We start from the raw sequence: 12873 nt of genomic DNA on the forward strand, positions 1-12873 counted from the left end.
TATATTCTAAGTCTTTAAAGTTATTATTCGTTTAAAATCTTGACAATTGCTCTAACTTTCCTTGCCGCATTCATGAGAGAAGCAGCAATGCCAGATTTATCAACAAATGGTCTTTTGAGCCAGATTTAATCAATGAATCAGTTGATCCATTCAAAGATTTGCAGATGAAGTGGATTGATCCAGTTAGTTGACTCAATCCAGCTGTAGTTGCTAATAACCCACTTGAAAGGGAAATCAATCGGTCACACATGAAGCCATTGTATGGATTCAGAAGCATTGGAATGTAGCACACAAGTCATATGGGTGACTTTTATGATACTTTTGCATCTTTTTTTAAAAGCTCAAGTGCACATTAAGTTTGTTGTTATTACAAGAGTGACTAATATATTACGGTATTCAATTTTTCATCTTTTGTTCCACAGATGAAAGAAAGTCAGACGGGTTTGGGACGACATAAAAATTGGGGTGAGTAAAATATGAATTTTTATTTATGGGTGAATTAATCCTTTCATATTTAATGACAGTTAGCAGTAGGCCTACTCAAAAGAGCCGGGGTCAGGTTTCCTCCTAACATGTCAAATGGTGAGCTACAAGCATCTCGCTCGGCATTCAGCTTTACTTTGGCGCTGAATAACTGCACCAATAACGCTGTTACCGAGAGAGAGAGAGAGAGAGAGAGAGAGAGAGAGAGAGAGAGAGAGAGAGAGAGAGAGAGAGAGAGAGAGAGAGAGAGAGAGAGAGAGAGAGAGAGGATGGCGTCAAGGTCATTTGAGGGTAACGGGGTACACTGACAGTAGAGCGCCCCAAAGAAAGCCATATTTTGCACAATAATCCTATTAGATGCAACCCTATCAAATGCTGAAAGCTTTAATTTCTCAATCAATTTACGATGCTATACGCGCACTCTCTTGATGCATTAGTATAATGGATTGTAAATTATACATTATGTGCTATTTCTATCCTGCGCTCTCCTACTCAACCCATTACAAAAAGACAGTGCGGATCCCTCCGCAAGAACGCCCATCAGCCTTCCCCAAGACAAGCTCAAATTCAATGACGCGGATAATAAACGAATGATGCGAGCTGTTGTCCCTGGCAATAGGAATACTGCTGCAGCACGTGCCTGTAACGCTGCAATAATACACATCCACGCGCGGAGCACAATAAGGTAATATCGCACAATAATCTGTTAAAATCACATACATGTAAGAAATAGGAACGGTCTGCTTTTAAAGGGATGCAATTATATACGGATAGTGCAGCGTCGATAAGATATTTGTGGCAATGGGGGCGAGAGGGAACACACAGTACTATTGATCCCTGCACTAATGGAGCGCCCGGATGTGTTTGTAGGCTATTCCATTTAAGATTAAAAGGCAATCTTAGGTTTGATTTATGACATAATAGGTGAGATACACAACAGCACATTGCAGATTGTTTGCCACAGCAGATGCCGTATTCTAAGTTAGCCTACTGGAGGAATAAACCAAATAAATAGACATGTGCAATAAACTTAGGTGCTATTTCTATCCTGCGCTCTCATACTCAACCCATTACAAAATGACAGTGCGGATCCCTCTGCAAGAACGCCCATCAGCCTTCCCCCAAGACATACAGGGAGAAATTCTTATTAAATTATTTAACTACCTGATAGCTCAGCATGCTCTCCTGGTCGCTGTTTTCGGCAGGCATGGTTAACTCCGTTTTAAAGCAGAGTCGATTGCAGCTTACACAGAAAGAATACAGCGACGCGGCTCAGATTAACAGTTCCTATTGAGAAACTCCAGGTCAATTGATGCATATATAGGATTTGAGCGGGAGACATGAAGTAGCCTATTCTTGATCCCGTCTGAAACACGTTGAGAGATATACACGCACTCGTCCTGTGTACACTTTAATGCTGTTGTTAGGCGCGCGCTCTCCAGGACTTGGAAAGAGGTACAGACCGTGGCAGCATCATATGTCGTCCAGCCAATCAGAGAGCTCGAACTGGGACTGTTGCTGAAGCTGTAATTCGATTGATGCGGTTTTGCACCTACAGAAAAAGCGCCAGAAATAGTTTATGAATGTAGCCTACTAATAAATGTACAATTTATGAGGGCGAAAAATAAACGTGACAATATCTCAAGCGAAGTCTATCGTGCTACAGAAGACACATTGTGCTACAGTTTTTAGAGAAAAATCATTATTTAGTGACTAAGTCAATATCCTACATTTCAAATTAAACAGGTTTTATTTTTGTTTATAAGTGTCATTCACTAGGCTACTCGCTGGAATTCCATTTTGTTCAGTCATTTTTGCACTACAAATATATATTTTTATGTAGCCTAGTTATTTATTTGGCCTCTTTAAATGATAATTGAATAAAATATATTCATTTTAATTAATAATCCTTTGCTCTCTTCTTACCATAAAAAAGAGCAAATGGTGTTTTAAATTCCTGTTTCACAAAGGTTAATAGTAGACCATCCAACTCATTCTAAGTCTTAAAGGTATATCACCCAAAAATGAAAATTCTGTCATAATTTACTCACTCTCAAGTTGTTCCAAAGCTGTATGAATTTCTTTCTTCTGTTGAACACACAAAAAAATGTATTTTGAAGAATATCGGAAACCAAACCGTTGATGGCCCCCATTGTCTTGCATAGTATTTTTATTTTTATTTTTTTTACAATAGAAGTCAATTGGGCCCATCGACTATTTGGTTACCCATATTCTTCAAAATATCTTTTTTTGTGTGTGTGTTCAGCAGAAGAAAGAAATTCATACAGCTTTGCAACAACTTGAGGGTGAGTAAATGATGACAGAATTTTTGGGTGAACTATTCCTTTAACATTTCTTTTAGCTAGATAGCGTACATTGACATCTAGTGGCTACTACTATGAGTACAGATAGTTTTACATAGTCTGCCTTTATTCCAAATGGATAGATTATTAGAAATCACAAACAAACATATTACAAAACATTATTATTTTAGAGACACGCAGTGTCTATGGAACAGTTTGGTCATACAGTAAACATGCATAATGATAAATAGCAGTGTGCATATCACAGTGTTATCTTTGGCCAAGCTAAAAGATCACGAAAACATGACAAATGATATGATGCTTTAACAATCAATCTTTCATGGAACATTTCATAAATAATTCAAGTGCCTTTCAAAGCGACTGATCATGACCGTTTTAACAGACAGAATATCATTCGCCCAATTGTAATAGCTAATTGTTATTATTGTGCAGCATGGGGATATCATCACTATATAATGAGACTGCTGTGCTTAACTCCCCTGACACGCCTGAAATATACCATATTTAGCGATATGTCCATAATATTCATAAGCCTATTGGCCTTTAAAGCAGCCAAAAGAGTACAATAAAGAGGTGCTATTTGAATATTTTATTAAAAGCCTATTTCGTTACCATTAAATAAATATTGGATAATACATTTATCAGCTTCCAACTGTAGCGTTGCGTGTTCACACTGGATTTGCCGCACGGCGTCATCCGTTTCCAGGAAACAGTTGTTAAGGGTGATGTAAACAGCACGCCGGACTCCGAGCTGGAATGTGTGCAGTGCGCATGTGCTGATTGAGCGTTTCTCTGCGGCTCTGCTGAGCTGGCTGGGCGCACCGGTGACCTTATCGGTTTTCATAGACGGTTTCTGGCGGGCCGCGGGGGTGAAATCCAGAGGCGAATAAATGTAGCAATCCAGGTGAGTTTGCTCAGGGAATCTAAAGATCAACTTTGCCGTGAGCGGGCCTGTGGAGATTCACGTGTTTTTGTTATGTTTTAAGTTTTATAATGTCAAGTTGATCTACAAACCGATGTTTTAAATTAAATATTGTGATGCGAATCTTTATTTAGGAAGGAATGTGCATACAATTGTTTTGTGTTGAATCCGAGCATGACGAGCTACTGTGTAAAGCCGTTTCCAGGCAGTGACAAATTACATTGTTCAACTATTGATGCGATTGTGCGCCCGTCTTTCACGGCCCAGAGCTGTCACTTCTCGCGTTTAATATGTTACTTATTTATTTGTGTGTGAAAGAGCGTGAACAATGGCATTAATCATTTTACTTTTACCTCTAGGTTAAAAAGGGAAAGATTGATCCATTTTGTGAGTGATGTGAGAATTAACTCAAATATGCACCAACATATGCAAGGTATTGGCACACTTTTACCATATTTTCACCACTTATTTATTTTATTTTCTACCTTTGATGTCACTATAATGTTATCTAACACACACATGGATCTAAAAAGCTACACTCCAGTTTTGGGGTCGGTAAGATTTTTTTGAAAGAAAGTAATAGGCCTACCTTTTTTCAGCAAGGAGACATTAAATTAATAGTATACAAGTGACCATACAGACATTTATTTTACAAAAGACTATTGTTTCCAATAAATGCTTTTGAACTTCTTAGAATCCTGAAAAATATGAATATCGGTTTCGGCTGAACTGTTTTCAGCATTGATAAAAATGATAAATATTTCTTGAGCAACAAATCAGCATATTAGAATCATATATAGGCTCTATTATAGTAGAAAACAGTTATTTTAAATTTGAACAATATTTCACAATATTATAGTTTTTACTGTATTTTTTTTTTCATGGTTGAGCGAGCATAAGATACTTCTTTCAAAAATCGTACAGAACTTAAACCTTTAAAGGGTAGTGTATATTAGTGAGGCATTCTCATAGGCACAATGGTTTTTATATTAGATATTTAAAACCCTACACCTCAAACAAACCTGATGACTAGATTGTATTAGATTGAAATCAAAACGTGATTTGGCCAAATTACGAGTCTTTCATATGAGGACCACTTCGGATATTCTCACAAGTTGGAATTCAGTCTATTTGTGAAGGTATTTTGAAAAATTGGCCCACACAACTATAGCCAAATCTACACACACTAGATCGACCCTGTTATTTTTTTGTGTAGCAGTTTTGTAAAGCATTTCTGTGTATGTCACAGTGCCACCCTTGGAGGGAAAAGTTCGCTGTAATTATCTAAATCAGCCTCTGATTAATGGGGACAGACTGAGGACAGCTAAGACTCTAGTGGACAAAGCCATAAAGGTTAGACTTCTAAAATCTCAAAGAATCTTTGTAGATGTAGTGCATCAGATAACTGCAAAGGATCTTTAATCATTAATAACAATGATGACAATGAGATTTCAATGAACACACAGTGACGACTGTGATTATTCTGCTGTAGGAAAAGAAAGTGTTCACGGTGCATGGCCCATATCCTGTAATTCGCGCAGGCCTACGTGCAAGAGGATGGGTGGAGCGGCGACTACCACGGCCCTCTTTCCTACAACCCCGTCGACATGATCTTGAAACTGAAGCCACAGATGAGGGTGACAGCAGTGATGATGATGGTGAGAGTATCTGACAGAACAAAGATGAGATCCTTTCCATCACTCTCCCTAGACACACGACAAGGCTGGTTGGTTTCTGTGTGCGCAGGTTTACTTAGCTATACTTAAGGGACAAAATAGTCCCCAGACGTTAGGTAAATCTGACAAAGCTTCAGTTGGGCATACCAGGAGATGTTTAAAAAGTTAAAAATGATTAATAAAGACAGTATTTTTTTAATTAATAAAATAGAATACTCAGCTATATCCTTCTATACCTACTAATATATCCACTGTCTAGTGGCCACATATTTTTGGTTTCTACATCACTGGAAGTAATTATAATTAAATTAATATAAAACAACAGAAGGTCATGGTATCCTCCTCAAATAGATAATTTGGTAGACTATCGTTCACAAGTACCGACCCTTAACTTTTTGAATGTTAATGTAAGTGTGTGTGTGTGTGTGTAAGTATACTGTAAATGTAATGCTTGGAGCATACTATGTAACTGTGTTTAGTTAAAGGAGCTGTATGTAAGAAATTTATTTCAATTGATCATAAAATGGCCCTGATATGTCACTAGACATTAAGAAATCATGTTCATTTCAAATACTTATATCACTGACAACAGTAGTCCGGCCAGGATATTGTCATTTAAAAAGTGAAGTTGCAGCCCTCAACTGATGTTGATGTTGTCATGTTGTGTTTTGGTCTGATGCTCCACCCTCCACCTATCTACCAATCACAAAGTCAGTAGTGTTGCGGGATCCGGGTTGCCAGCTCTGCTCTAGTTACCACTTCTTGGAGCAGACTACGTTCCTGCTGGATCCTGCAGCCTATCTGGCAACCTCGAGTCAGGGAGGAGGGGGAGGGGATACACCGCTCTACAGTCATTTGAAAGTGATTGCAGTACCAGTTTTGGCCACAATCTTACATACAGCTCCTTTAATGACCCACTGTAATTTAAAGCTTTATATGATAGTTTGAGTTGCTACTTGACACCACTCATTCCAACACACAGATGTCTGTGACAGATCATTCTTTCAGTCCCTTGACTACTGTCACACCACGTTCTCTGTTTCTTGATACAGACTTAGGAGAGGAGGGAGAAAGGGACGATGAAGCAGATGATCTGTACGACCTAATGGTATGTTTAGAAACTGTAGAATTCCATTTCAATGACAGTTGCCATAGCAGCTGGGTTTTTGAATGCAATTTGTGGACAGTCTCTGATCCTCTGATTTTTATCCCCTAGTCACGGTTGGTTCGCAATGAGACCCCATATTTCTACTGGACAACAAAGAGGGATTCAATCGACTGCCGGTCTTTACGTAAAGATCAGATGACCAATCATTATGCAAAGGCGGGATCTTTTACAACCAAGGTTCATTGTAAACTTGACAAAAGAAGCTTTTCCAAACTAAAATTCCTCCACGCAGCAACTCTTTCTCTTACTCATTACCGATTGTTTCATAACTATGTCTTTTTCAGGTTGGTTTGTGTGTGAATTTGAGAAATCTGCAGTGGTTTGATGAAGCAGACCCCGATACATTCTTCCCACGCTGCTACAGACTGGGGGCGGAGGATGAGAAACATGCTTTTATTGGTCAGTACACTTAATCTGGAATATACTGTGTCCTTGCTGTATTTTTCCCTATTTGCATATTGGTTTCTTTTCATTTAACAGATAATTATTTTCCTCCAATGTGATTTACACCACATGAACTGCACAGTCTCCCTGGGGTAAACTGGGGTTAAGTGTTGCTCTCAGGCACAATTGTGATATATGATCTCTGTAACAGTTCACGGGTCACCCCAACCTTGGACTGAACCTGCAATATTTGCGTTGCCAGACCTGATCCTCATAAAGATTTTTATTTTTTTCCGTTTCTTTACAGATGACTTTAGACGCACTGCATGCACAAGTCTACTGCTGTATGTTTTGGAGAAGTATGGAGGGGATTCAGAGTGGGAGAGAATAGGCGAGGTTCATGATGCTAAATCTCGTGGTATGACACACACTAACACACACATTTGAACTCACACACAGATTCACACATCTTCCCTCATTTGTAGGTCTGAGCAAGCGGCGTAAACAGCACACCAATCAGAGGGTTGGAACCTCATTAATTGACAATGCATTGCATGTATGTCAGGAGTATCTGAGCAGTTTAGAACACTGTGACATAGACATCACTTTGGAAACAACCCCTACCCTCTCGGAGCAACAGTGGAAGGTGTTTCTTCAGAATTATTACTTAGTTATTCAGTGAGTATAATTTTGTATTATTATTTATCGTATCTAAAATTGCATAAAAGAGTAATATCATGAATAAAAAAGTTCTTGATCTTTTTAAAGAGAGTTAAATGTACCTACCTAGTAAACATACTCTAAGTTTCGGGGCCGAACATTTTATCATGTAAATCACTACACCTCATGAAAATAAACAGCATTACAAACTAATGCAACTTTCTAACATTAGAGAAATTAAAGAATATTTACACACATTTACATGTCAACAATGGTGTTCAGCAACTTGGACTGCCCAATCATGGTAAAGTAATAAAGATAGAATAGATATTATTATTCCTAAACGCCAGAACTATTAGACCTGATATCAAACCTGCAACCAGTGAGTAATAATAAAAGAAAATAATAAAAAGAAATTGCAAGAAACCTTTACTAATATTATTAGGGGTCTCAGGGAAATAAATAAAATAGTAAAAATTATATATAAAAAAGATTTTGTCATCTCTAATAAGCTTAAGTTTTCTGTTCCCTTTTTTTTTTTTTCGAAAGCCACTGATACATTTTTTCCTCCAACCTTGTATTATTTCTATCACCTACACTAAGTTTATCTGTGGAATAGTGAAGATGCATAATAGTAAGTAAAGAGAAAGCTTTCTTGAAATGTTTCTTTTCCTTTGCAGTGAAGGACTGATGATAGAGGGATGTGAAGAATATGTGGAGCGTTGTAAATGCATGCTGGAGCAGATGCGTCAAGTTTGCCCTCAGATGGAGACTGATGGACTCTGCAACATCTGGATCATTAAACCTGGGGCCAAGTCACGAGGCAGAGGTGATTTTGTGAAGGTCAATGGTGTAAAGGATATTGCAAAACTGTTTAATTCACTCTTGACCTATTCTAGGTATAATATGCATGAACAAGCTGGATGAGATGTTGAGTTTAGTAGATGGAGACCACGGCATCATGATGGACAGTAAATGGGTGGTGCAGAAGTACTTGGAGCGGCCCCTCCTCGTGCATGACACTAAGTTTGATGTAAGGCAGTGGTTCCTGGTCACAGACTGGAACCCTCTCACTGTGTGGTTCTACCGTGAGTGCTACCTCCGTTTTTCTACCCAACCTTACTCCACTCATACATTGGACAGGTGAGAAAACAAAAACAAAAATTCTGTCATCGTTTACACACCTCTATATCGTTACAAACTTGTATGACTTTCTTCTGTGAATCACACACAAAAAAGATATATAAATCAACTATCAAAATCGAGCATTAATAAGGCAAGTCACCATCAGTTAGGATTTGGCCCACAATATAATATCCAACATGCCAGAGCGAATTGCAGAGGTTATGAAGAAGAAGGGTCAGCAATGTAAATATTGACTCGTTGCATTATATTGAATGTTTTTGCCAATAAAAGCCTTTAAAACTTTTTAAATGCTTATCATTGTTTTCCAGTGTACCATAGAAACATGTGAAAAAATTAACTACAAATACTGAAGAAGCAAACTTCGCGTAACACAAAACTTGTCTCTTTTGGCCACGGCTGTTGTGAACTAACATTAACAAATGGAACTTATAAAGCGGATAGTTCCAGTCCTTGATTCTGATTGGTTGAGCTGCGTTCGCCGTTGTAAATGACTCAACAACCGCATTACATTAGTATTACTGCGCAACTGCCGTTTGTGATTCTTTGTTGCTGCATGTGTTGCTTAGCAACCTCTTTGGAACTACATTGCTTGGCGGAGGAATAAATGTATTATTACGTTATATTTTTTGTTGCTGGTGTTTATTTTATGAATAAAATTAATATTAAAATTAATATTTTTATGGAGTAATCGTTTTATAAAAGCAACTCCGCTCCGTGTCGTGCCTAACAACGCCCCTTAGCTGTTCTAAATCCACTGTAAAACACAGCTTTGCGGGGCTTATTGCTTTATTTAGTGCTACCAATGTTTTTGTCCATGCAGTTAAAGTCAAGGAGTCCCATTTGAGTTGAGGATGAGTAAATGATGAGAGAATTTAAAATTTTCACTATTCCTTTAAGATGGATTTTTTTATTAGCCCCTCAACTGTCTTTCTAGGCTTCAACTAATCTTTTTTCCCCCCCTGTACTTTAAAACCTTCAGCTCTGTACATCTTTGCAACAACTCCATTCAGAAGCATTTTCAGCCAAGCCCAGATCGCAATCCTTCTCTACCCGCTGAGTGCATGTGGTCGTGTTCGCAGTTCCGCTCCTGGTTGGCTGCTTCAGGCCGTGGTGGTCTGTGGGAAGGGGTGGTGGTTCCAGGTATGCAGAAGGCTGTTATCCAAACTCTCTTGACTGCACAGGACAGTGTGGAACCTCGCAAAGCCAGTTTTGAGCTTTATGGAGCTGACTTTATGCTGGGAAATGATTTGCGACCTTGGCTGTTGGAGATCAATGCCAGCCCCACCATGGCACCCTCCACAAGAGTCACAGCTCGACTCTGCCCCGCTGTACAGGAAGACACTTTGCGGGTGGTGCTGGATCGACGCTGTGACCGCAACTCTCACACTGGTGGCTTCCAGCTCATATACAAACAGGTACACACAAAGAGCCATATGGGTGAATCTGTCAAGATATGTCTGGATCACCAAACCAAATAAAAAAATAAAACATGTATACTACTGATCAAAAGTGTAGGGTGCTAAGATTTTTTTATGTTTTTGAAATAAGTACCAAGGCTCACCAAGGCTGCATTTATTTGATTAAAAATACAGAACAGTAATATTGTGAAGTGTTTTTTTACGATAAATTTTTTTTTTCTATTTTAATTTATTTTAAATATTAAAGCTGAATTTTCAGCATCATTACTCCAGTCTTCAGTGTCACTCGATCCTTCTAATATGCTGATTTGCTGCTCAAGAAACATTTCTTATTATTATCGTTGTTGAAAAAAGATGTGCTGGTTAATATTTTTTTTTTTCAAATGAACAGCATTTATTTAAAATAGTTTTTTGTTGTTGTAACAATGTCTTTACTGTCACTTTATCAATTAAGCGTGTCTTTCCTGAAAAAAAATTCTTAATTTCTTTACTCAACTTTTGGAGGCATTTTATATTTAAATAATTATATATATATATATATATATATATTTATATATATATATTAGGCATTTGATAATTAAATAATTGTCTTTAAATAATTCAATATTTGTTATGTTATTATTTAAAATTGTATATTTTAATATATACAATATATATGTATGTTACAGTAATGAGAATGAGGTTCTGTATAAAATGTAATTGTTCTGAAAATGTCACAAAAAATCTAATAGTTTTTTGGGTCCTAATAACCAACTTTTATTTTTATTTGTATTGTTTTCTTATGTTTTCAGGCAGCAGTAGAAGTTCCTCAGTATGTGGGAGTAAATCTTCTTGTAGAGGGGACTTCAATCAGACGTCCCCGTGCCCCTATTTACAAACCTCTCATTCAGTCTCACCCTGAGCCGCTATCAAAATCCACCAGCCACAAGCCTTCACTCATTAACAGCCATTGCACTTCTGGCAAGGAGAATCAGTCACAGGGGGTAAAAAAGGCCTGGCCTACACTCTCCTCCCGTAAAGTCACACCGGAGCAATCTTTAATCTTTCACCCTAAACTGAGGAAACGTCCCCACAGACTAGTCTTACCTTCAAACTGTTGTGTTCTTCCCAACCCATCTGAACTTCATCCACAAAAGCTCTCAGACACTCTAGCCCAGCCCGATCACCCTCACACACACAGGACACGCAGTAACCTTCCATCTCTTTACCGTCCAACCCCCTCACTGGACGTGATAAGCATACGACCTAGACAAACTATCACCTCCTTTCGCTACAAACACAACATGCACACAGTCAATATATCGTATACAGTCTTACCCATACAGCAGCAACTTTCACTAAACCATAGACGGGCCACTGACACTTTTACAAAGAGAGAAGGGCCGAAATCGTCCTGAGGAACCTTTTGGAGAACAGGATTTCATACAAACAGATTATTGTGAGTAAGAGTTAATATGACTTAAATGCAATGAATACGCTTTAGACTGCATCAGTTTTCATTGTAAGTTTATCTTTAAATACACTGGATTCAAAACCCATATACCTTATCAATCTACTGTCAGAAATAAGGAGAACTGCATCTTAGTTGAGGAAGTACTTTTAGTACTTTTTAGTAATTAAGAGCACATTCTTTAAAAAAAAAATCTGTCATCATTCTCTCTCATGCGTTTCCAAACCTGAATATTCTTTATGTTGAACACAAAAGGAGATCTTATGCAGAAAGTTGACTGGTCTGGTCTCTTCCATATAATGGTTCAAAAAGCACCACAAAGCACATTTGGCTTCTGCTCTCTACTTCAAATCTCCTGAAACCATACAAAAGCTTTAAGAATTTTCACAGATTTTTTTATGGCTTAAAGACACATTTTTAACATAATTAATTAAATTCAATATACAGTAGTACTATTATAGAGATATACAGTAGTACTATTATGGAGTGCCTAACTCTGTATTATATTGATATGGGAAACTTTCCAATGGTGCAATTTTGGATGATTCTTAACATGGTCATTTAACTGTAATGTATTGACTGTAGTATTAAGCTATGGTGCTAAATTTTGTATTCTAGATGTCAGAATGTTTCCATATGAGCTGATCATTGACAATGTTACTTATTTGAAACACTAGTGACATTCTCAAATTGTAACTTTTTTCAAATTCATGCAATTTGAAGTAAGCTAAGTAGATGTTTTACACTTTATTTTACAGTACGTTCACTTACGAGTACTTACAGTGTAGGCTACTTACCTAAGAAAGTACTGGGTATTATAAGGTAACTACATGGGTTAAGGTTAGGTTTAAGGGTAGGTTCAGAGTTAGTACCTAGTTATTACCCAGTTATTGTATTTTCTATAATAACTACATAGTATGTAAATGGGGAACAGGACTGTAAAAAAAAATGTGCTATTGATGTTTTATATAACTCATGTTTTTAACCAAACTCACCACTAGATGGAGTATAACTCATGCCTTTAACCAAACTCACCACAATTATTTTAATCTTCCTCATTTATTTCACAGTGCTTATCATAAATTAAGCAGTATCATATCAATTGCATGTTAAATCCACCATCATGGATACGTTTGTTACAATATGCAATTAATACTGTTTGGCATGTCAACAAAAGGAATGGGTTTTTGGGTTATTTCTGCATAAACTTGACATTCTGACGAACCTCTAAAAAGCACTTGG

At 37.6% G+C, this 12873-nt stretch overlaps 2 protein-coding genes across 3 annotated transcripts in view; one reads left to right on the plus strand and one right to left on the minus strand.

The window, feature by feature from the left end:
* slc4a8 (solute carrier family 4 member 8) overlaps window positions 1-1938 on the minus strand; it is a 37230-nt gene extending 35292 nt beyond the window's left edge. Inside the window, exon 1 of one of the 2 annotated variants that reach the window (XM_056253821.1) lies at window positions 1648-1938. In XM_056253821.1, the coding sequence (XP_056109796.1) occupies window positions 1648-1692 (45 nt within the window). In that variant the 5' untranslated portion in view covers window positions 1693-1938. The remainder of the gene's footprint in view (window positions 1-1647) is intronic. The other variant, XM_056253820.1, reaches the window with a different exon arrangement.
* Window positions 1939-3466: 1528 nt separating this feature from the next.
* ttll3 (tubulin tyrosine ligase-like family, member 3) lies at window positions 3467-11996 on the plus strand. Its single transcript, XM_056253827.1, has 13 exons — window positions 3467-3711; window positions 4089-4162; window positions 4979-5082; window positions 5222-5387; window positions 6458-6513; window positions 6622-6750; window positions 6858-6972; window positions 7265-7375; window positions 7443-7635; window positions 8298-8446; window positions 8517-8760; window positions 9743-10178; window positions 10973-11996. Exons 2-13 carry the CDS (start codon window positions 4144-4146, stop codon window positions 11576-11578), a joined length of 2328 nt encoding a protein of 775 aa, XP_056109802.1. The 5' UTR covers window positions 3467-3711; window positions 4089-4143; the 3' UTR covers window positions 11579-11996.
* Window positions 11997-12873: the final 877 nt, after the last annotated feature.

The sequence above is a fragment of the Rhinichthys klamathensis genome, unplaced genomic scaffold, assembly GCF_029890125.1.
Source record: "Rhinichthys klamathensis goyatoka isolate OS25496 unplaced genomic scaffold, OSU_Roscu_1.1 h1tg000109l_1, whole genome shotgun sequence".
NCBI classification, from domain to species: Eukaryota; Metazoa; Chordata; class Actinopteri; order Cypriniformes; family Leuciscidae; genus Rhinichthys; species Rhinichthys klamathensis.

Bases quoted from the DNA above. Each gene is read 5' to 3' on its own strand.
- ttll3 (XM_056253827.1), top strand. The intron at 8,761-9,742 runs GTGAGAAAACAA...TAAAACCTTCAG, and splicing joins TCCACTCATACATTGGACAG to CTCTGTACATCTTTGCAACA. The intron at 10,179-10,972 runs GTACACACAAAG...TTATGTTTTCAG, and splicing joins TCCAGCTCATATACAAACAG to GCAGCAGTAGAAGTTCCTCA.